The 25,874-nt window shown below is 41.0% G+C and overlaps 2 protein-coding genes across 3 annotated transcripts in view; one reads left to right on the forward strand and one right to left on the reverse strand.

Annotated features, from left to right (window-relative positions):
* The window catches only part of cldn19 (claudin 19), a 324,743-nt gene that overhangs the window by 114,474 nt on the left and 184,395 nt on the right, over positions 1-25,874 (reverse strand). The window lies entirely within an intron of this gene.
* epha8 (eph receptor A8) overlaps positions 12,254-25,874 on the forward strand; it is a 120,440-nt gene continuing 106,819 nt past the window's right edge. Inside the window, exon 1 of one of the 2 annotated variants that reach the window (XM_084023810.1) lies at positions 12,254-12,465. In XM_084023810.1, the coding sequence (XP_083879936.1) occupies positions 12,378-12,465 (88 nt within the window). In that variant the 5' untranslated portion in view covers positions 12,254-12,377. The remainder of the gene's footprint in view (positions 12,466-25,874) is intronic. The other variant, XM_084023811.1, reaches the window with a different exon arrangement.

Raw genomic sequence — 25,874 nt, forward strand, 5'->3', positions numbered from 1 at the left:
CAACAACACTGACCTCTCGAAGCCCCGGCTCTCTCCGGAACACACGTTTTCCCTTTTTCTCAGACGCACACATGCACAAAAATACAGTTTCTCATGTACACATGTAAAAATACACACAGACAAGTGTGACCTCATTATTGATGTTGTTCTTGGTTAAGACCCTCTCACGGTCCCTGCTGCTCTTGGTTTGTCCGGAAAAAAACAAAAAAACTGATTTTTACTGTAAATTTTCTCGACATATTTTTCATTTCAAAGACATAAGTTATCATGGACCGTCTTCAGCTTATATCTCTCTGCTAGGACTTAATCACTTTGTAGTATTTGCTGGTATGAAGCATGGATATCAGACTCACCAATATCCAAAATGTTCGATTCTGCATTGCTTGCTAGCAGTCGTTTTCTTAAAGTCGCAGTCAGCAAGTCTGGCAGATGGAGTCGACTCAGTCAAATTTGGAATGTTTCGAACACTCACACACCTTCCCATCTACCACCGAGCTCCTCCACTCCCTCCCATTGAGTGCTCATCAGTGTGCGTGCACCAGATTCCTGTGAACGCGCCCGTGTCTTCTCTCATCGATAAACGGCATGGAGTACACGCTACACAGAGGTAGGCTGGCTAACTTACTCATAGATAGCAACTGCTAACGTCATTTAGCGTATGCCTAGCTTGAGGCATGTGCCTCTGATATTGTAACATGCGTGAGGGGGAGGTGGGATCTGTGGCGTGTGCACAAACTGTGAACTGCGCTGAGTGGACAGGATGATACGGGCGCGCTGGATTTTTGCAAAACAAACAACAGGCTCTACGTGCACGTAGAAGCGCGTTTTTTTTTCTAAAACCGGATGATTTATGTTGTTCTATCGGAGCATAGTGTTGGTTTCAGTGAATATGATCAAACAAATGTTGCCGACTGGGGCTTTAACTTCATTTGTTGAATGTCAGTGACTGTTGATTACCAGAACACTGGAAAATTTAGTTTCAGTTCCTCTTAGTCTATCGATACATTTCCACTGGAAAATGGCACAGATCTACTAAACTCGTTCTGTCTTTTTTATTTTTTATTATCAAATGTTGAGTATGGTAGCTAGAACTTGTTTTGTTTCACAACTCGATCGAGGTTAGGGTTAGGTTAAACGAGCTTAGCCGATACAAGAAAGTTGAGTCACAAAGAAAATACAATTGCATGCAGATATAGATAAGTTATTTAATAGTAAATAGATAAAAAGATGAACGTACAGATTAATAATTTAATCAGCTGTTAACAGAACTACCACAATGCCAAACCAGAAAGAATCACTCAACCTTTCCAGAGTGAACCTGGAGCAATTAACAGACGCATACAGGCTCACCGGAGCAGCAGGCCATGAGGCAAAACGCTGCAGAGAAAAAACACATCAAGAAAGTTGATCCATGGTAAAACTGTGCAGGAATGATGCATCTATAAATTTGAAGAGGCAGCTGGTAAGATGCTGGACTTTTTGTACTCTACAAGTCTGTTTGCTGATGTGATTGCTGCTGCTCCACATTGCTAATTCTGTGTTCTGTACAGATAGCATTGAATGCTGAATAGCATTGATCTTTAATTTTATCATATAAAATAAATTAAATATGTCACATGGAAGCGCTGGGTGATGACTTGCTTGTTTGATTAATTGAATGACTAGATGTGGGTTTACTTACCTTTGTCACAAACTTGAAACTGCATAAAAACAATAGATCTTGAACGTCCTATGGGTTAACTGTGTGGGTTCGTACATTATGGGTGCATTAGTTTAAAATGAATATAATATATATAATATAAATAAATAATTGAATAATTAATTGTGATAACTAGAATTAATGTGATAAAAAACAAAAAAGGGGATTTTCATTGCGAATGACAAACTGACTGGTGTTCCAGTTCCCCTGCAACACTTTTCCATACAGCTGTGCTGGCTTGGCTAGGTTCAACTTTGCAAGTCAACACAGCACAGAACGATTATCATCATTTAATATCATTTACATTTCATATCCTATAAATTCTTCACCATAAAAGTCTCCTCCTGCTGCTGATACTCTTCCTCCATGCAGTAGATCTGTATTATTAAAGGGGGCTACTCTAATTAAGAAATAAACGCATTTAATTTCCTATAAATTCTTCACAATAAAAGACCCCATTATTTTATTATTATTCATACTTTTTATGATGAAGCAGCAAAATGAGGCTTGCCTGGCTGATCCTGCTGATAGCGTGCTTATCCATGCAGGTGTCAGCAACGCCGTCTAAAATGTCTCCAGCATCATCAGATTGTTTTTCTACCACAAAAAAAACTATATTAATGTAAAAAAAAAAGGAATCTCAAAGAATGTCCCTGAATGAGGCATATGTGTGCGTGCACAACACATTGAAAACAGGTACCCACTCATAGAAAGCACCACACCAAAGTGCCCCACAGGGTATCTTTGACTTCTGAACCTCCGATAAAGAGCAGATAACTGTAGTATGGGAAGCATCAAACAGGGCAACGGTACTACATTTTTTCTTTTGAACAAACATTCTGCAGCAGAGACTGTAACTGTAACAAGGACTTGTGTGTGGTTGCAGGCAAGAAAGCAGAGAAGACGAAGACGAAGAAAAAAAAAAACACATAATTGAAGCAGCAATCAGTACCATATGCAGGTAAATTAGACTGAATAATCAACGCTCATTACTCAAAACACACACACCAATCAGGTTGTGAGACGTCTCGTCTGAGAGAACTGATTTCGATGTGGATAACATCACTTCGTCTAAAGGTTGGCTCGACATGCCCTTCTGACAGCTTACAGTTGGATTCTGTTTGTCCTGGCAGCTCGGGTCGGGGGCAGAGTTCACAGGAAGCACAGATTAGCTGCAAAAGATTTAGCCGAAACAGAGACTTGTTAAATCCAGCAGACCTGAAGGCTTTCCGAGATGTCCCAGAGTTTCATGGTCAGGTTGAAGTAGCTGATCGGAAAAAGAAGAATAGCTTGATGGAAGCAACTCCGAAGAAACAAATTAAATCCTACAGTGAATATCATGATTAGCATTCACGTTCCTGAGAGCTGGTCAAAGGCCTTCTGAACAGACAAGAAAGGCACTTTGTTGGACCAGACAGCTCCATCCTGTCTTTGAAGTCTGGTGGGAGTGCAGCTCGGGTGACTGTGGTTCACGGTGGAAACTAACTTTGCACTGTACAGATTGGATTTCCATTGATGTCTCTTTCAATACAGTAGGCTAAGTCACACACACCTTACATTATGGCAATGCTGTGTAACCAGGTAAACCAATAAGAACACTGTTTCAGATCATTTCAAATTTTTCATCTCAGATTTACACTTCATTTGCACTGAAGAGAGGCGAATTTCCTCCTCTTTCAGTGTCTCCCAAATATATATAATAGTCAATGGCGAGAGACAAATATTTCCTTGCCCTGTTTGGATTTTGCCATGAATTACCGTATGATGCATTTTTGTTGTTTTATTTTAACTGCTGAAGTATAAGACTGAGGAAATACCTAATGATGACTACACACAAAAGTCTCACAAGTGAACACTGTTGCTGAAGTTTGTGTGTTTTGTTCCTCGGATGTAATGTTAATCACACTAACACTGTGTTCTTCTTGTTGTTTTGCTTCCCAGCTAATAAAAAGAGTTGCTGGATAAAGGTAAGACAACGTTACATGTGTTGATGGAACATGCCTAAGTTAGCTAGCTAGCGAGGTAATGGCATGTTGGAGGTGCTGAGTGGGTTCAAACCAAACTAAATTATATTATGACAAAACTAATACAAGCCACGACTGTCGACAAACACCATTGGTTGAATTAATTGTTCAATTGAAACAGGATGAAAAAATATGTCTTTCGCTGTACCATAGCCGAAATATTTTTACGAAACCGTCAGTCAATGTTGATGTTTCCTGTTTCCATAAACACTGTGTTTATTGTGTGCTTGTAGTTTGGTCGCCGTGTACTGCTAAGTCCTCTAAGCCTCAGTGGGCAAGGACCACGCAAAGCAGCAGCCTCAAAATGTGTGTTCAGCTGGAATTATTCTTGTACGAAGGTACACACAGATGAGGGCTTGGTCCTCCAATTAAAGTTACAGCGTGTTTAGCTACTGTGCTCTGAGACCACCTGTAAAACATGTTAGAGTAGTGTACAGTTACAAGAGGGATTCAAATCAAATCCTTCACCTTTGATTGGACGGCTGAACGTAGCTGGACATAGAATGTGGTGTGATACAGAGGACTGTGGCTCCACACATACTTACCTGGTCGCTAAAAGTTGCAGATTGACTTATGGGTGGATGTCAATAGAGAGGCACCAATTGCAATTATTTATTTTTTTTGCCAATTCAGATGTTTGAAAAGTCTGACCGGCTGTATCATAAGTAACAAAGATCCATAACTTTTTCTCATCACTTTCCCCCCAAAATTATTCCAATTATTAGGAAGATAGTATTTTTATTAAAATATTTGCTTTGATTCCAAAAAATCTCTGTATTAATAATGGTGTAATGATTAATATAATGATGCTTAGATATGGTGTCATGAAGTTAAACATGTCATTATTCCCTTTAATATCTATTTTATATATATATATATATATATAAACTGTATTTTAAGTTTCTTTCTTTCCTAACTGGAACCTCACACCTCACCCAGGTTAGTTGGTGAGATTCACAGTATCCCAATCACACAGAATAATTCATTAACCAATAATGCAAGATTAATGAGTTACTGCTGACATCTCAGTTTACTGATGGGAACTTATTGCATAACAATGATCAAACCAAAAATAACAGAATGTCATTAAGTGAAACACGACGAGTTTCTGAGCAGCTGATCGAACAACAACTAAACAACCAGTTATACAACGTAATTGCTAATAATCAAACAAACTGAAATATTGCATGGAAAATAATAATCAAGCAGAAACCCAATTTTTGTGTTGGGAAACAGGGCCTAGTGAGGATGGAAAAAGGCAACATTTAGTCCAGTCTTTAAGTAAATATTGAGAAGGACCACACGCATGGTGGTCTGGTGGGTGAGAAACTAGACCGGTGTTCAACACTGCATGTAGATATTTTAAGCCCAACCATGATGTTTTTCCTAGACCTAAATACGTGATTGTGTTGCCTAAACTTAACTGTTGGTTTTGATGCCTAGACTAGACCAAACTGTTGGTTTTGATGCCTGGACCTAACTGTTGGTTTTCTTGCCTAGACCTAACTGTTGGTTTTCTTGCCTAGACTAGACCTAACTGTTGGTTTTCTTGTCTAGACTAGACCTAACTGTTGGTTTTCTTGCCTAGACTAGACCTAACTGTTGGTTTTGATGCCTAGACTAGACCTAACTGTTGGTTTTCTTGTCCAGACTAGACCTAACTGTTGGTTTTCTTGTTTAGACTAGATCTAACTGTTGGTTTTGATGCCTAGACTAGACCTAACTGTTGGTTTTCTTGTCTAGACTAGACCTAACTGTTGGTTTTCTTGCCTAGACTAGACCTAACTGTTGGTTTTCTTGCCTAGACTAGACCTAACTGTTGGTTTTGATGCCTAGACTAGACCTAACTGTTGGTTTTCTTGTCTAGACTAGACCTAACTGTTGGTTTTCTTGTTTAGACTAGAACTGTTGGTTTTGATGCCTAGACTAGACCTAACTGTTGGTTTTCTTGTGTAGACTAGACCTAACTGTTGGTTTTGATGCCTAGACTAGACCTAACTGTTGGTTTTCTTGTCTAGACTAGACCTAACTGTTTGTTTTGATGCCTAGACTAGACCGAACTGTTGGTTTTAATGCCTAGACTAGATCTAACTGTTCGTTTTTATGACTAGACTAGACCTAACTGTTGGTTTTGATGCCTAAACTAGACCTAACTGTTGGCTTTGATGTCTAGACTAGACCTTACTGTTGGTTTTGATGCCTAGACATAACTGTTGGTTTTCTTGCCTAGACTAGACCTAAGTGTTGGTTTTCTTGCCTAGATATAATTGTACATAGTGATTTTAAGCTAGACCATGACTTTTTTTCCTAAACCTAAATAAGTGGTTTTGTTGCTTAAACCTAACATCCCAACCTATAAAAAAAACTAAACTACCAATTAAAATGCATTAGTTTTAAAGTAGAGCTGAAAGACATGAATCAGTCATTTAAATTGTATTACTATTTCACCAACTGCTGTGATACTGTGTATAACTATGTATTATCATCTACCATATTTTAGCTGATGGAGCTAATTTGCATAGAGTCCTTCAATCACTGTTTCTTTTACTTGCCGTTTGCAGCCTGTTATGCTTCGACCACAGTCAGCTCATCTCTGCGGGGCTACCTGTTAGTGCAGCACCTCTGACCCTGAGCTGTGTAAGCTGCAGCACCCTGATTAGAGTTCACTGACCTCCATGTTGGAGGGGGGAGCAGAGAATTGGGGGATGACAACAAAACAGATGAGGAGACATAAAAAGGTCTTTGCAGAAGATTTAAATCGTTTTCAGATTCTCTTTATGCCTCTATCGCTGTAGCCAGAGTGGGGAGACGAGAAGGGTTGGAGAGGATTATCTCAAAGAAAGTGAACGTGTCAGGACATTGGAGTGGACGTTGGGGTAGAGTCTCACCGGTGCTGAGTCTGATCAAACAAGCCATCCAGATGATAGGAAGATTAGATGAGATGAGAGTCTCGGCTGGCTGACTTTGTGATTGCAAACACTGAGTAGTTACCTTCATGTGGGGATGGAGGAGAGAGAGAGAGAGAGAGAGAAACTCCATCTCTAATGGGCTTAACACTCTTTTTAGAAAACAAAGCTATGCCTCCTTTTGCCTTGTATGAAACAAATGTAATTCCAACCCATTCGCCATAAGAAATATTGACATTGTGTTTCTGAAAACAACAGGGTACATTGAATATCAACGTTTCTCAAGCTTAATATGTTCCATAAACACGTTTCATAAAAGCCTTGTGTTGAGTTTGCAAAAAGGCACAAAGCCATGTGGTTAAGTTTTTCACTCATTTGAATAGGTTTAGGCAACAAAACTACTTGGTTAAAGTGAAAAAAAGGTTAGGATTTGTGTTTAAATAATGACTCTCTAATGATGCAAAATCCTGAACAACCTCTCTAGCATACATCGTCCTGGGTGATAGTCCTGTGTTTGTTTGCCCCTTCCACTACCTGCCCTTGTGGACTTTCTCACTTGTGGACTTTCTCACTTGTTCTATTACTTATTTTACCAGACATTCATCATTGCAGCTCGGATGCGCAATCATGAGACGATGGTGACAGGATTGTTTTAAAAAGCAATATTTAAGAGGCGTATGTTTAGAAAGTAGCGAGCGTATAACTGGATAAATGAGACTTGAATTATACTGCAGAAATTGCGTTTTTATGGGGAATTGTTTATAAATGTGGCCCCTATTTACTTTCAATTCATCAAGACTTTTGGATTCGTTTTTTTATCATGGATATAAGCAAGAATTGTTTTCATGAATTCAAGGTACGTATTAGAAATACAAATTATCATTTTGGGCAATGACAAACCATGTCATTGAACCATGACAATAGATATTGGGCAATACATACTGGGAAAGTTGGATGCAAATGCAGAAACAGAAAAACTTGGTTTAAAGAGTAAAGCAGGACTGGTGTTTAGGAGACAGGTGAGTGGGCAGGCTGGTGAGAAGAACGAAGCACAGAGTGAGTGTAGGAACTGGGGTATCCTGAAACTGACGGCTGCGAACCATGACAAAAACATGAACGGGTCATCTCTTAAAGTTAGATATGCTCTCTATTTTGTTTTGCGCTGATGTGATCCATTACTCCGTGACTGTGACTTTTGTGATCCTTTCCACCCCTATTATAATGGCCTGCTCCAGGAGTCTGAATGCTTGCCTCTGCAGATGAAGTAAACAAAAGTACCTGCCACTATACGAGCATAGTACTGGTAAAAGTTATCAAACCATTCTAAAATAAGTTATGGGAGAAATGCTTCTCTGATCAATTACTATTGACATCGGTGATGACTACAGTTGGCAAGTCAAAATGACATCTTTCAGTGTCCCTCCTCGCTAGTTTATATTTGAAATTGATTCACCTGCATTGAAGTGGCTCGATGGCATCAAGGTGAAATGAATTAAACTGAATGGATCAAAGAATTAAAGTGCGAGCGGCGACGGAGTCAGCGAGTCACATTGCTCCAAGCAGCTCTGCCACCACAGCGCTATATTTAGCCAACACACACCGACGAGCCCCCACAACAGTAGGCACGCACTGACCCCCGCCATCTGCTCGCACACACACACACACACACACACACACACACACACACACACAGCCACATACACGATCACACACCTTAAGGTTTTAATGCCAACTGCTGCCCATGGATCCCCCAGGTAAACCGTTGCGAGGCGATCTTACACACACACACACACAAACACAGGGGACTCCCCGCATTGTTGCCGTGGTGAAAGTTGGTCAATTTTCTCATTATGGCGAATGTATTTAACCGTATGCATTTACAACAACAAGGCTTCTCAAAGACTGATTGTGAGAGCAGAGAGCTGTGGGGAGCCATTTTAATGAGCTTGCCTCTGTGTGTGTGTGTGTGTGTGTGTGTGTGTTTATAACAAGACATCTATCACACATTTCTCTCCCTCCAATTATGATAAAAGGACAAAATGACCCGACAATATTAGTATTACTCATCTTTGTGTTCACATTTATATTCACGTTCATATTCCGAGGCCGTTCTTCCAACACCTGATCTATTATCCACACACTTTGGGATGTTTCATGTCGGACGTGGACATTTTCCACCACCTCCTGTAGCCGGAAATGAGAGAAGGTCTTTACACCGCTGCCTAAACCGAGATGTCACACTGATGTGTCTGCATAGAAAATCAATTACCAGAGGTGCAAAAGGTGACTGAGACAGCAGATTTTCTTTCTGGGGAAAGATTTTTTTTTCTGCTTCCATACAATGCAATAAAAGAGATCATGTTTGGGAGCAAAGCATATTTTGTATCTATATTTTATGGTGATATATTTCATCGCCCCAGGCTGTACATGCTAATGGAAATGCAGTGCTCCAAAAAAAAAAAGTCTGTTTTTCAAATATCCTTCATGCTATATGCTATTAATGGGTAGAATATAGATTTAATTTCTCTGTCTTTGAAGTCTTTTTGTCAGCCTTCTTCCAACCAAAGCCTCCTTCTATAAATCCCCTACGGCCATGTGTTCACATCAGAGACACTGACAGAAATCAGTGATTATTTGTGCTGCGTTTAAGGGTTGAGAGAGCGTTCTGTCCTCTGCACGTGAACGGTTGGAGCGTTGGGGAGGGAAGACGACAGTGTTGTTGTCGTCCTCACAAGGCGTGCAGCCTATTAGACAGGCAGACTGACAGTGCAGCCTAGTGGTAAAGCAACGGAGCTCACACATGGACACACACTGCTGATCGGGGACAAAACAGCTGCAGAGTATAAAGCGACATATATGATGCGTAACCCTCCGCACTTGGTGCGTTTATGTGTGTTTGTCTTGCTCGCTCCGTCCTTTGTGGAGACGTTTGCACGTAGGCACAAGGATCCCCTATACATGCTGCAGGAGAAGCATTATGAACTCACACAGAAACCCCTGTGTCTCCCGGCCTATTGGGTTGGGGGGGTGGACGGGGTTTGGCAGGCGCAGCACTGCCTCAGTTTGGCCTAGACACTCATTTCAACTAACCCTCCTTCTCCTTCACTTAGCAGGCCAGCTGCATGTATGCTCACACTCAATATTCAGGGACATTTCTCCCTTATAGTCCTAAATATTTTTTTTGCATGAGTGGAAGTCCTTTTTTTCTTGTTATGTGTGTGCGTGTGTGAGAGCATGCGAGGAAAACCATCCGTCCCAGCAGCGATGCTTCAGCGGTGGCGGCGGCCTTGCTGTGATGGCAGCCGAGTGGCGACAGTGTTGTGCTGCCATGTCTCAGGGCTTACAGTTCAGAGCTGGCAGACCTCTGAGCAGGCTGTGACACACACACACACACACACACACACACACACACACACACACACACACACACACACACATATCCTGTACACATATCACCATAGTGGGTGTCTCAGTAAATACACTATAAACTCTCACAAGGAAAATAACATGCAGTAACATAAATATGTTCTATTTACAAATAATTTGAAATGGTTAACTGCCAACAAAAGTACAAATAATATTAGTAATATTATTATTAGTAGTAGTATTCTTATTACAATTGGTAAGTGTGGAGTTGTTATTGTATTAGTAATAATAGTAGTAGTTGCAATACTGTGAAATTAACTTTTATTAATTGATTATGAATAGTATTATTATCGTTAATATAATTATTTTTCTTATTCTTTGTACTATTATTAGTGGTATTAGTAGTATTATTAGAATTGATAAAACAGTAGATTATGAATAGCAGTATTATTATTGTAATTTATATCATTATTAGATCAATTATGAATAGTAGTATTATCATCATTAATAAAAATCCTATTTGTATTATTATTAGTTGTAGCATTAATATTTGTTTTCATACAATGAGTATTTGCATTATTAGTAATTCTATTTGTGGGACAAAGTTCAAAAACTTAAATCTGTAAACATTACATTATGTTAGTATTACAGTATAATGATATTAATATCATAAAAAAATAGTTGATAATATGTTGATAAATAGTTGATATATAGTTGATAAATGAATGATAATATGAGAAATAATTATGTATTATTTGTTGGAGAAGTGTTATTAATAGTAGCAGGAGACACTAACTACAATTAACAATATTGTCATTAAAAATAGTTTGACTTGTAATATAAACTCCAGTACAAATATCATTAAGTAGTAGCAGCACTGGTAGTAGCAGTAGTTTTTGTGGTAGTACACTGTAAAACTACACACTATTAAATACACATTACACCCTATAGTATTATTGTTGGCTTTAAAAGATCCAAACATGAAAGCAGCAGGACAACACTGTAAAAACAAGTAAAACATAGCTATGATCACCTGTGTTAAATTGTGTGGAGAATGTGAAAAAGCACATTATTATATGTAACCCTCCATTTAGAGGCTGTTCTGAAGCTTTTGATCATATCACAATTTTCATGAGGAAAACTGACCCAGAACAGCTTCTACGTTGACCTTGAGGAGAGATTGTTTTGTCAACTGTAAAAAATATGATTTGTTTTTCAAAAATATTGTATTGGCTTTATAAACTGTGAGTGATGATTTCACTTTAACACAGTTCAGGCCATTTTGCAGCAGTGTGGAAGAAGATGCGCTTGGGTGTGTGTGTGTGTATCGGTTTACACAGTGACATTGTGGGGACTTGAGTTCCTTTTGGGGACCAAAATTGCAAGTCCCCATAACCCTAAATCACTACGGTTTGGGGTTAAAACTTGGTTCAAGGTTAGGTTTTATGTTACAGTAAGTCTGCCAGAAATGAATGTAAGTCAATGTAATGCCCTCTAAATTGAAGGAAACATGACTGGAAGTGTGTGTGTGTGAGTGTGTGTGTGTGTGAGCTAAACACCAATTGATCAGGACAGGTGCTGTGATCTGGCACATTTGCAGAGTTCCCACTATCACACGAATCAATAGATGATCACAGACCTTGAATAACACACACATGCACACTCACAGTACCATGTGAGGACACATTACTGCACCTGGACATTCTGTAGATAATAGCTTCATGAATACAATATGGGAGATGGATAACCAATTAATATCCTTGAGCCTCGCAGACATGCTGCTGTTTTCAGTTCATCCCATCAGTCAGATATTTGCCACTGGGTAGGTGAGAGAGTGTGTGTGCGGGAGAAGCAAGCCAATGATGACAAATGGGGGTAAATAACAGAGGGAGAGAGAGAGAGGGATGCAGTGTGTCCGCTCATGACCCAGAGACAAACAGAAAGTGCGAGTTGGCCGGGCAGGTAGGGCAGGAGGGTGTGGCGAATGGAGAGGGCATTTAGCGTGCAGCGCCGGCCGGTCCCGCGCTCTAATTGGCTGGTGAGACTTTGACAGACGCGCTCGTCCCTCCCCCCCCTTCTGGCTGCCTGCCCGAAAGTGTATGTATGTATGTGTGTGAGGGAGCCGGCAGACTGAAGCAAGCCACAGAGGCAGGCTCCCACTAACAACCCAATGAGCTCGCAGCCCTCACACACACTCACACACACACTCGCACTCCCCTCAACGCCGGCTCTCGCTCCGACCCTGGGACACGGGAGGAGAAGGAGGAGGAGAGGAGAGAGAGGCAGCGAGTGGCAGAGAGGGAGAGTGAGGGCGCGGGAGTAAGAGAGGAGAGAGGGAGAGAGGCAGAGGGGAGACTGGCGGGTGTGTGAGGGAGAAACACCATGGCTTCAGATCCGGGGCTGGCTGCGATGCTGCTATGGACTATATCACTACAGGCTCTGGGCACCGCAGCAACAAACAGTAATGAAGGTAAGTGTGTGTTTGTGTTGGAGTTAAACAACGTGTATCCTCTGACTGACAATGAGGGATTAACTTCATACATGGAGCTCCTGGAAACCACATGAGCCAGCGTGACCACAGATGCACACTTAGGTGGCGTGTCCGGGGGTCACGATCACAATCCGCTGGCGTGACCGATCATCAAAGTTTGCTTTTGCAGCAGCAACTCAAGGAAATCTGGGTGACGTCTGCGCTGGTGAACTCGTTGTGACACCGTTCATATGTGCGTGTCAGTCGCAGGAACGGCGCATGTGTCTGCTGCGAGGTGAGAGTGTGTGTGTGTGTCTTCGCCTTTACCATCCTATGTGATCCGAGGCGATCGGCTCATTTGTGTGTTTTCTTTTGAGCTTCTTAAACGGTGTGTGTGTGTGTGTTTCTGCGTTTCGAACACAACTTGTCGCCCGGGTTTGTTTACTTCCATCCTCTTGTCCTTCATGTTTCCACCATGAGACGGAAAACTGTTGTTGTCACTTGTTCGACTAATGCCAACACACGCAGCACGAAAGTCCCCCGATGGCTTTCTTTATGTGTGTGGGTGTGTGTGACAGGGTCCTTGACATAGGTCTGGTCTCAGGAGGTTGAGTGACAGCAGCGATTCAACTGTAAGGGCCTTCCTCGCCCCCCGGCGGCAACATCCAGCTCGCCGCCGCGAGGCGAGATAGAAAAAAGCAGTAGAAGTGGAGTGAAAAAAAGCGAGCGATCAGTGTGTTTGGCTGAGGTGGGATCAGCTCGACAGCGGAGAGGTGAGGGCAGCACTTATCCTGTGTTTAAGCTGTGTGAAAGTCTGGAGTCGGGCCGCCTCGGGTCAGACAGACCAGGACGTGAGACAGAAACCCTGTCCGTCCGGTCCTCACGTCCCTGCGTGTGCGTTGCCTCAGCGACCGGCACATGTACAAACCGCCGCCATTAACATCCTTCGTCATATCCACGTCCAGATTTGACTCCCTTCTCCTCGCCGCCGCTCCGGTTTGGACTGTAGTCTTCCATGCAAAGCGCCTGCATCCGTGCCTGCCTCCGTGCCTGCCTCCGTGTGTCTCGCTATACAAATCCATTCGACCCCTTCCTGTGATGATCGCTGCCCTTTGCTGATCAACGATTCACCGCATTTAAAGAAATAAAGTGTAATGTGTCCCATCACCGTCTGTGTACAATGCTTAGGAATTAGCTGTATTTTATGCCACTCCGCATTGAATATAGAGCACACCTGGCTGAAACCTCTGTTCCCAGTAAACGAGAACAAGAAAAGTCCCATTTTTTCCCGTAGAGTGTATTTTATTGTCCCGTCCTTTGTTTGCAGGTCTGAATGTCTTCCCTCTGAGTTAATCTGCAGGAGGGATTGCCGCATTATTAAACAGCTGGAAACACAACTAAACATTAAATTACTAAACAAAATACAGTCTCTTATGCTAAATATTAAAGATTTTGCTTTTTGGTTTATATGTGTAATTTAAGTAATAGTTGACAGTCTAGAAATGGACATGAGGGAGAAAACATGCAGTAAAGTTCTTGGACTGGATGTTGTGCTGATATGTCGCATCATAACGCCACTACAGCTTAATTTGTGCCCCATCCTAAAAATGCTCCAGGGATTACCAATTAGATCGTCATGTGACTTTTTTTCTTCTCTCATTCTACTACTAATGACAAAAGGTAATTTAACAACTTAATAGAACATATTCACAAATAATTGTGTGCACTCCTTGTGTGTCCGATTGTAGTCCGTTCCGCTTGGAATTTACTGCACAATAGACTCAAAACAAAGTGTTGCAAAGTTGTGACCAAACTCTTTATTTGTTCTTTCAGGAGATAAAAACTGTGCAACTTCAAAAAAATATAGAGGTAGTTCTATTTAGTTATTTAACATTTTTAATCAATGTGAAATCAATTGATTTCATTATAGGAAGATGCTCTCACTGTAAGGGAAAAGTCAGGACAATTGTAAATATATAAAATTTGATTTTTCTCTCATCGCTCACACTAATTAATCTAAATAAACACAAGAAAAACAAATACATTTTTTTCACAATCCTGAAAAAATTACTTTTGTTCACTTTTAGAAGTACATTTGGTTATCAAACCCAAACAAGTCGTTGATGTCTAAGTGATAACTGAATGTATTTAAAAAGAAGATATTGGCAAAAAAAACTATAATGTCGCCTCTTCGCTTCGGTTTGGCTGCATCGCGACTCATTGGGCAATTATGAATATAACATGTACGTGGCAGGAATAACCTCTGGAACACAAAGAGCTGCGACTTAAATTGGTGGAAGAACAGGCAACTGCTCACACGACCATGAAAGCTCCACTTGACAACACACATACACACACACACACACACACACACACACACACACACACACACGAAAGACAGACGCTGTGTTTTCATATGTATATGTGATTTATACGAGCCGGAGCTACGGCCAGCCATTTTGTTTTTCTGCATGTGTGTATGCACACACACACACACACACACATACATACATAAACATACAGATGGGTTTCTTAAAGGCTGCACTCCGCTGCCACTAATCACTGACACAATTGTTTCAATTGTTAATATATGTGCATATTTGATCATCGTCACTCAAGTGTCCTTCAAACCTCGTCATTTATTTGTGTACGGACTGCTGCCGTGTGTGTGCGTGTGTGTGTGTGTGTGTGTGTGATAAGGTGGAGGAATAGGACAATGGCAAACCTATAATATTTTTACATTTCATAATGTGTTTTTCTTTGATAGGACGTGAAACTAGAAACCCATTGTGTGCCCGAGTGACACTGTAATTATTGTAGAATCTGCGTTTTTCATAAACAGAATAAAAACGTAGAAGCGGCTGCGATGAGCGAGCCCAGCAGGGATGAAGAGGAAGAAGGTTAAATCTAAGTTCATCCGCATATTTTAGTTCAGCACTTTTAAAGCTGATGTAAAGCTTTACTTTCTTTTCATCGTGCAGCAATGTAGTATCAGACGTAAATGGTAAAGACTGTTTCATTGCAAAACGCATTATTTTACTAAGAAAAAAAAAACATGGAAAAGAATGTATACTCTCACTCGAAATACCAAGTATCACCGAAACCTTTCATGAGCAGTGTGTAACATCGCGTTTTTTCTCAATACTAAAAGGAGCAGTTTGTCTTCAGTTTATCTCTTATAATAGAAACGACAATATTGGGAAAATGCAATGTTGGTAAAATTGCAATCTTACAATCGTTCTCTTTTCCTTTTACTCCCCGTCGTAAAATGTGGGGGAGAAGATTTGTGTAAATCATGGTCAAGTCAAATTATTTTTAAAATGTATTTATTTCATATGTATTCGTCATTTTCAAAAGTAAATAAACAAGATAAATAAACAAGATAATTTCTGAAATTATCACCATGAAATTGTGAAATGACGCAATTCATTTTAAAAACTTGAGTCATTATGATGACATTTCCTGAAATATTAATGCAGGTAATTTTATTTAATTCAAGCTTTTTCAAAGCGTCATTTATTTCCAAAGTCTCGTTTGGTGTATGTCATCACCATTTCCCACCATTGACCTCAATTTTATTTCGTATCATCGTCAAGTCTGACACAAAGGAAGGCAGAGCCCGTTATATGATTGGCTCTTTGCAAATTCAGGAGAGAGCAACAGCCAATCAAATGAGCTGTGGTTTGAAAAAGCTTTTATCTTAATGTGCTGAGACAATTTCATGGTTACATCTACTAAGTGTATGTATTTACATACATTTCATCATATGTATTGGAAAATATGTTAATTTCAATATTATTTATTTATAAAAAATGATTACATCTCCGCAGATTGTAGTATTTTCCTGCGATACAGTCCCAAATTTGAGAATCCCACTTCCTAAACTACGTTTCTGCCCATTGACTTGTCCACGAGCCAAAACTTTCCTCCTGCGAAGTCCGAGAAAACTATGAATTCTGAGCATCTCCACTGCAGCGAAAGTCTTGGAATCAGCTGGAGCGCCCGGGGCAGAAATAATGTGGTTGAGGAGCCGATTCTGGAAACACAGAACGTGTTAAACATCGTCCTGGTTAATGTAACGAGATGAATCAGTGTAGCACAACAACACATGGAGTGCAAGAAATCTATTTTTATTTATTGAATGTTTCTGACAGTTCCGAGTTCCCGGCTTAATATTATGGGGACATTGGTACGGCTCGTGATCTGCATAGATGGCCGTCGGAGTAGACGTTGTAACCGTGTCTACATCGGCTGATGAAAGCTCCCAGTATGTCCGTCAGCTCGCTGTTTCACTACAGGGGCATTCCCCTCGCTCGCTATGGCTGGCAGGGAAATAAAATCAATGAAAACATAAGCATTGCTTTTGATTCCTTGAGTCCGGTTAGTGAAGAAGGAGTCGGTGTAAGATCCAGTGTCATATCTCCACAGCGTGAGCTGGAAGGAACGCCTCGCTGCAGCACAGGAAAAATGAACTCGCTAGACGTCTTCATTATATGAAACTGCCGATCAGATTTATTTACCTATGAATCCTTCTGACCCCGTGCATCATATGGTGGTGGCGTCCCTCCGGTCTGCGGGGCATTGTCCCCGACTCAACGGCTGCTGTGTTTCACACGGTGGCTTTCTGAGCGACGATGGAGAGCATTCCTTCAGGTTGTTGTTAGTACTGAGGAACATGAAAAGACCCATGCAGAGAGCAGGGCTGGCCGCTAATGAGCAAACTGGAGGTGGATGATTATTGCCACATACCTCTGCTGCAGGAGGAGCGAGCGGGAAATGAAACACAGTGGCAGGATGAATGGCCATAAGAAGCCTTATTTTTTCATTATACAAAGTTTCGAACATGTATTTTAGAAGCAAAAAAAGCAGGAAAAACAGGAATGAAGAAGGGAAGTTGAAAGGAGACAGACAGCTGGGAGCTGTGATTTTTCATTTTTGTGCAATAAAAGGCAAAAACGTTCTTTGTAAAAAGAAAGTGATGCCTTTGATTGTGATAGTTTAGTAGAGAACCCGCTGCATGTTTGGTAACATCATATAAGGAAGACATTCACAGGAGCTTCTCATAATTAATAGCTTAGGGAGACCTTTCTTCAACAGATCACAGAGAAAAAAGCATTGAAGATCTTGTTATAAGTGATGAATTTGCTGAAGTGTCCGGACCTTAGTGTCTTGCTCAAGGACACTTCATCAGGCTCGCTGAAGGAAAGTTATTTTCCTTCACGGGTTTCATATTTCAGCTCTTAACCCCTTTTATTGAGTAGTGGAGCTGCCTTTCTCCACTTCCACCACACAGGCTGTATGGATGCATAATTTATGTATTTGTTCATGTTGTTTATTTTTTTAGACGTATATATTTGTGGACGTATTTGGGTATTTTTTTTAGACGTAGTTACGTATATATTTGTGGACGTATTTGGGTATTGCTTTAGACGTAGTTACGTATATATTTGTGGACGTATTTGGGGTTTTTTTTTGACGTAGTTACGTATATATTTGTGGACATATTTGGGTATTTTTTTTAGATGTAGTTACGTATATATTTGTGGACATATTTGGGTATTTTTTTAGACGTAGTTACGTATATATTTGTTGATGTATTTGGGTATTTTTTTTAGACGTCTTACGTATATATTTGTGGATGTATTTGGGTATTTTTTTTAGAGGTATTTGCGTATTTATTTGTGGATGTATTTGGGTATTTTTTTTAGACGTATTTGCGTATATATTTGTGGATGTATTTTGGTATTTTTTTAGACGTATTTGCGTATATATTTGTGGATGTATTTGGGTATTTTTTAGATGTATTTACGTATATATTTGTGGACGTATTTGCGGCTAAATTTTGGACGTATTTGCGTATATATTTATGCACATATTTATGTACATATGTGAGGACATATTTGCATATGCTAAATACACTGTGGACTCATTTAGCTATGTATTTGCGTATTTGTGGGCATATTTTAAATATATATTTGTGGATGTAGGTATGTATAGGGGGCGGCTGTGGCTCAGAAGTAGAGCGAGTCATCCTCCAATCAGGAGATTGGTGGTTCGAACCCCAGCTTCCAGTCTGCATGCCAAATTGTCCTTGGGCAAGATACTGAACCCCCAAATTACCCCCGATTCTGCGCCATCGGTGTGTGAATGAGTTAGATCCTGATGTGCAGGCGGTGCCTCTGCCATCAGTGTATGAATGTGTGTGAGAACAGGTAAAAGTGACTAAATGTAGTGTGAAGCACCTTGAGTAGCTAGTTAGCTAGAAAAGCACTATATAAATGCAATCCATTGTTTGTGGACATATTTAGGTATGAATTTGTGGACGTATTTTAAACAAGTATTTGTGGACATATTTGTGAATGTGTTGGCATATTTATTTTGTAATTTATTTATTTCTGTATGCATTTGTCTACATGTGGATGTATTTCTGAACGTGTCTGTGTATTTGTGAATGTATTTGCATATTTACTTTTGTAATTTACTTGTGTATGTATTTTTGTATATGAGGATGTATTTCTGAATGTGTGTTTTACAGCCTCCTGTGGACAGGTGTTGCAAATTAGTGTTTCACGACAAACACTAATGCATCTGGTCCTTGTGCATAAATGTATTTTACAATTCTAATGCTACTGTGATGTCCAAATCCAATCAACAAAACTTATGTCTCAAGCATCTAAAATCAGCCTCATCAGTCGGTCTGTCGTGGGGTTAGGGGTTCTCTGTCACACAGATGCAGTTGACGCCAGGAAAAGTCTGCTTATTTCCTGCATTTTTCTGAATTTTATGCGCCACCTTTCTGTTATGTATTCTCCTATAATTACCTTTTCTAACTTAATGTTATCTCTGCTGAGTCAATGCATGTTTAGGTATGACTTACTCTTCCCTCCTCCTTTGCGTCTTTTTTGGGGGAAAGTAACCTCTTTAAATGTACATGTGGCACATATTCACCACAGTGGTACTTCAATTCATTTAAATTCATTTACAAATCCCTCAAATTTAATAGCTCATATCTCAGATACTATTGTTCTCTGAGAAGTCGTAAAAGTAATATAACGATAATGTATTGGGAATAAAGTCATTATATATTTTTTATTGATTTAACTGCCCTCCTCGGCTGTGCATTGTGTTATTGCTCTGCGCTCTATTCCCTTTGGACTGCCGTATGTGCTGCACTGCAAGCAACAGTGGAATGTGTGTTCACTCCAAAGAAAATGTGAATGAGTTTGCTCAAATATTGATAGGGACCATTTTGTCTTCCCAAAATATTGTAAGGGACATCCACCAACATCCATATAAACCTATTTTCCTTCAATTATGACCCATTCTTACTGTCGCCACATCAGTAACAGCTCAACCTGAGAGGGCGGAGCCTGTATGGTCGGTGTTGTAGGAGTGTATTAAAGGACCAGAGAGTGTGTGACCTGCTCCCTCCCTCTTTCCACTGCTTTCCACACAGGCGATCAACACAGGTTGCCATAGGCCGACTGGCGGCTCCCCCCTTTTCTCCCCGAGGTCTTTATTGAGACATCAGGCTTGTTAGCCTGATGTCGACAGGAATATAGGAGCTAGCAGATCAATACAGCCGAGTCTGCCAATCCTCCACCTCCAGAAGCGCACAAGTCCTCCGAAAGCAGGGGCCTCTCTTGAGCCCTTCCCACCCATTAGCAGGACCTGATGCTGGGCTGGCCAGAGTTCAGCAGCCCCCGGGCCACCTCGGCTGTACCCTGTGATTGTGGCTGCATCGTCAAGTATTTTATGTTTCTCTGCTCTGCGAGCATGTGGGGTAGAAGATCCTCCAGTGATGTGGTGGAGGATAAAGCAAAGAGCGAGAAACGGGGAGAGAAGGTTGTAGGCAACGTCTGACAGCTCTGTAATGGGCTGGTGTTGTGGTTGTGTTAGCACATCCCTCCTGGAGAGAGATCCCTATGATGCTCCCTTCATGGGGACTGATGAATGACGGAGATTCGGGCTCTGCAGCAACAGCCTCCTCTCCTAGACAGACAGAGGAACACAGCATGCGTTAGAAACCGAAGAGAGGCCGTGTGATGGAGGGAGACACAGCGAAGGCAGAGAAAGGAAGGGAGGAGAGGGTGAGACAGTCACGGGGGGGAAGAGGAGTGAGATGAACAAAGGGGAAGAGGGGGAGACTCCCGCCTCGAACGCGTCTCTTCAACTTCCATCGGCGGGTGTCTTTATCAACACTGGCGGAGAGCGTTGAGCTGATAATTTGCCACTCTCAATTCCCTTCAATCCATTAAAGGATTTAAATGTTCATTAAGTTTAATAGAAGCCCAGCGAAGGTCTAATACGCTCTGATAAAAGCCGGCAAACCTGCCAACCTGTTCCAATAGCTGCTGCTACAGAAAAAAACATCCAACTAATAAGGTCAAACCCAGAGTTTGTGCTCAGCTCACTTTGCGAAGAGTGTTTCTTCTGAGTCACCGCGGCTCAAACAGCAACAAGCAGAGATTATATTCATGCGTTCCCAAATGCACAGCATGATTCATTTGGTCGTTTACTCATCTGCCATCTCTCTCGTTTAGGTTCAGGCAATTAAAAGTACTGGGTTTGAAGTCCGCCCACGAACCTCAACAGGATACGCAGTGATTGATAACAGATGGATGGATAGTTTTGATTTTTTGGTTTAAATTAAACCGACATTAACGGTTGATAGGAGGCAGGATATTCTTGGCTGATTATGATTTTTCTGCTGGTTCTATAGAACTACTAGTATGCTTGAAAATTCAAATAAAAAAAAAAACAATGCTGTCATTTTTTGGCAAGGATAGTCTACAACTCATATGGTGCATCAGAGGGTAGATTCCCCCGGCTGCAGGTGAGCGACTCACGAGTGATGTAACAAACTCCAAAGCGACCGTGATGCAGACTGATGGATCTCTCCTGGGGGCTTTTCCCATAAGGAAATAATGTGTTTTACACCCTGTAATCTGTCCATATATCACAGGACTGATGTAATTAATATGTGGCGGGGGAGGGGCGCTGCGTGGGACGGAAAACTAATTTCTCACCTGATAAAAAATCCGGACACACATGCCAAAGAGATGCATGCATGCATGCATGCGTGAGCTCACTCGTACACTCGGTCTGACAGAGTTATCTCTGTGGGGATGATATTAACGCCTGCTATATGTGAAGCATTAGCCTGAAGGGAGCAGAAACGTTTATGCCGCCTGACTTATACATGACGATCAGGGAGGAAGAGAAAAGGAGGAGAAAGTGAATGAATCAAATGAAGGGCATTTTGGAAAAGGGTTTGTAAAAGTCTGTTTCAATGTCTTGCATCAGTGCCTGGTCTGTGAGTTAGCGCCTGCTGGAGGAACCATAGCATTTAACTTTAAAAAAAAAAGTGTGTTTGTGTGTGTGTGGGCGGGGGGTTTAAAACACTCCTTGACAGCTGCACTGTTTGTGTGTTAAATGAAGCCTAAGAAGAGCCTTTACCTGTCCTGACCTCCTGACTTTTATGGTGTTCTATGCACCGTTTTACAGCTAATTCATCATTACGCTGAGACACGTCCAGAGCACAGGGCAAGACGTGATGAGATGATATTTCAAGATTCTTTAGCGATGTGATGTCTTCAAGTGAAAATAACCTTGCAAAGATTAGAAAAAAATGGCTTTTGAAACTAATCTTCCATTTACAGCCTGCTTTCAAGAAATTTTAAAATAAATGACATCATCATGGCTGATTCTGCCAGAAAAAGACTTAAAACTTAAAAAAGTATATTGCAAAATCACCTGCAATTGTCATTGATAAAGGCAGAAGACTAAAGTCTAACAGACATGATGAAGATGTTTCAGACAACCCTTCCAGCGTTCCACTTAAACGTGGCTTACCCACAAACAAAACTAAAAGCAGGACGTACAAACGCCCCTTCCTCCACTGTCATCTTATGTTTTCTGCTCCTACTAAATCCCCTCTGCTAAAAAAACATTCATCTACTCGCACTCCAACTAGATTAACAACAAAGCTTGTGGATCCCTGCAGGGCTGCTGACTGAGATGACAGGAGGAAAAGCTCCAGTTGGCTTTTTAACTGTCCACACCCCGAAACCTGATCCTGTGGTTGAGACAAACTTACTCATATGGCAGGTTGTCATCACGTTGTTTCCTGTTGCAGTGTGTGTGAGTGACATCAGCAGAAAGAAAGTAAACATTGACCCAAGTAGTTGCCTAGCAATGTAATTCCATCCAACGGTACATACTCATAGGACCCTGTGAGTATGTACCGTTGTGAAAACGTGGACGGAATCGTGGAATTTGACAATGAAAATGGAATCAACTGTAAAAAAAACAAATCGTGGAATTTGTGAAAATCTGGATACAATTTATAGTTTACTGTTTTAGTGTAATTAACTGACACACTGCTTCATCCGGCGTCTCTCTCTCTCTTCACACACACACACACACACACACACAGTGATCGATAGTCATGTCGAACACGTTTATTCTAACTTTTCTCTGAGTTTTTGTCAACATAAGAATGATTCAATCCGCAAGAGTCGGTGTGATGAGCAGCTACAAACAGAATCTCAGAACTCACATCAGAAACTTTCAGAAATGCACTGATTCACAACCCAAAGTGAAACTAAATAGCTCCGAGTGGATTGACAGTTGCGCTGACTTTAGACGCGGTGAAAGTCAGGACTCCTCCATAAATGATTGCACATACACTTGTATATTTATGCACATGTGTATGGTCTCTGAATGACAAGTAAGGGATAATGCCCGACGAGGTGTCCATTAACAGAAATTAATGGACGACGCGGAGGCGAAGTCCATTAATTTCTGTTAATGGACACCTCGAAGGGCATTATCCCGCTTATACCATGGTCACCTACGAAAGAAAGAAATATTTAATCAATTAATAATACTTTAATGTGTTTTAGAGTTAAAATCGTAAGGTTTTTTTTTTATCTTTACAAGTCGAGCGGACTATTTAATATCTCCCGTATGCAGGTGTTGCCAAGCAACGTGGCTATAGCGACCCGACTGCAGCGGCAGCAGTTGATCAGTAATGGGAAGTGAGATGATGGCTTAACCTTACGTTACGTGATTCAAAGTATCATTTCAGAAGGCCAGTGCACTACTTACCGCTTGTGTGTGTCCAGAGGATGATTCGAAATTTGTTTCAAAGAATCGAAGTTCACACATAGTTTCCTAGTTCGTTTTTATTATATGAGCCAGCTCAATAATTTAGAACTGTCATCAGGCAATTTGACGGAACGTCTTTCCTAGGTGTACATTATCACTTTTTAACCTACACCCTCCAGCCAATCAGAATCGAGTATTCACCCAGACCATGGTATAAACAATTATAATTACAACTACTAGAATGTTTATTCAGTAATTTATTAATTTTGATTCATCAACCACATGATTAGACACCATTTGATGGGAAGAAAAATGCTCTAAAATCGTAAAACAGAAAAAAAAAATGTAAACGGAATCTGGAAAAAGTTAAAACGGATTCATAGGGCCCTCGACTAATTTAGGTGTTTAGTCTATTTTTGCTGTCCTTTAATTTACCTTTGCTTTTGTGACTACTTGTGGCTACTTGGTCACTATGTGGTCATTTTGTGTCTCTTTATAGTTGTTTATGTATATCTGTGATCATTTTGTGGGTTCAGTTGTGTGTGTCTCTCTGTAGTTATCCTGTGTCCCTTTGTAGTTGTTTTGTGTCACTTAAAGTTGTTTTGTTTGTTGGTCTTTTTGTGTCACTATGTAGTTGTTTTTTGTCTCTTTGTAGTTGTTTTCTCTCTTTGTAGTTGTTTTGTGTCTCTGATGAAAAGATTGAGAGCCACTGTGTTGTGTTGTTTTGTGTGTGTGGACCTGGACCTGGTGGCTGGCTCAGGACTGCAAAACCACAGATGGTCACATATAAGGAAAAAGTCACATGCATGTCAACACTCGAAAGAGTTCAAGACCTTATTTATCTTAATCATTGTGTTTTATCCCTGGGGGAGTACCTGCTTGGCACATCATGCCAGTGGTGCAGTATTAACAGTAGTCCATAGAACTTCAATTAAAAAAGTTTTTCATCCTTGCCCAATTGAAACTAATTCCCGAAGACCTATCACCCTTTTCTTGTTTTGTTCCTGGCTCTCAACCTCTACTACTACTTCTGCTCAGTTTACTGGCTCCTTACACACATGTGTAGCCTGTAGCGCCAACTTCTGACCAAACCACACTGTAGCTGAGTTTATTCACTCCAAAGCAGTTAATTCACATTTCAAAAGTTCGCTTATAATTCGCTTAACAATTACATGGAAACACGGCTTGTTGTTGGAAGTAAAACTCCCTGCTTCAATATTCAATGTAACCAATAACATCACTTATTTGATTTTCAAGATATTTCTCATGGTAAACTGATACAAACACACATACACAGCATGCATGGAATGTTTTTATGGGAACGTGGATCTTTTCTGAGCAGTTTGATGAGTGTCTCTGGTTTGACCCAACCGTCCGCCCGAACGTCCTCCCAAGGTGGACTTTCTCCCTCCTTACACGTACTGTCTGATGCTGACATGGATGGGTTTACATAGGAGCAGGCGCCGAGGGCCATCAAGCGTCGGAATTTGACGAGTCGGGAGTGAGAACTGGTTTTATAATTGTATTGAGTATCAACCCATGTCCCGGAGGTTGGGAGCCACTGCTTTAATTGACATGAATTCATTAAAGTGGAGTCATGACCGTGGATGGTATGTGGCCCACTTTTATGATGTTAACTAGCGGTGGACGTTGCACGCTGTTTTCTCTTCAAGCAGAAATCCTGATGTGACCATGGCATGTTGAGATGCACTGACAGTAATTATCCCCATTCATCATTAAGCGTAAGCCAGCGATGATTAGAGCTCTTTAAGTAAAAACGTCAGCTGGCTGAAATGATGAAAATGATTAAAGTGCGTCAGCGTGAAATAGAGACATATATGCTGCATGCGAGCTGACAGCGCGGAGGAGTCCTGCAGGATGAGCAGACAGGAAATAAATAAAGTATAAAAGCCATTTTATTTATTAAGGAGGAAGGCAGAGCCAGAACAGGACTGGTACAGAAACATCACAAAGATCTCTACACTGGGAGTTGGGCCTGTATTGATAAAATATCAGTTCTCTTGACTCAACTATTCTCTCTGCTCCATCTCATTCACTTTCAGTTCAGCGCAGCTAACCTCTGTGTGAACTCTCTCTACTATAAATCAATAAGTTGAGGCATACTTTGTTAGCTTTTCACCAGCAGGCCACACTGAAAGTCAAGGGCTCTACTCTGTTCGGCAGGTGTTGCAGGCGTCGTCGGCCCGGATCTTGGTTGACGCTATATGGTCTGCAGATATCACACCCTTGTCATCATCTGTTTTTCCTCTTCTTGTTCCCAACTCCGCTCTTCTTTC

The sequence above is a fragment of the Eutrigla gurnardus genome (genome assembly GCF_963514095.1).
Source record: "Eutrigla gurnardus genome assembly, chromosome: 2".
NCBI classification, from domain to species: Eukaryota; Metazoa; Chordata; class Actinopteri; order Perciformes; family Triglidae; genus Eutrigla; species Eutrigla gurnardus.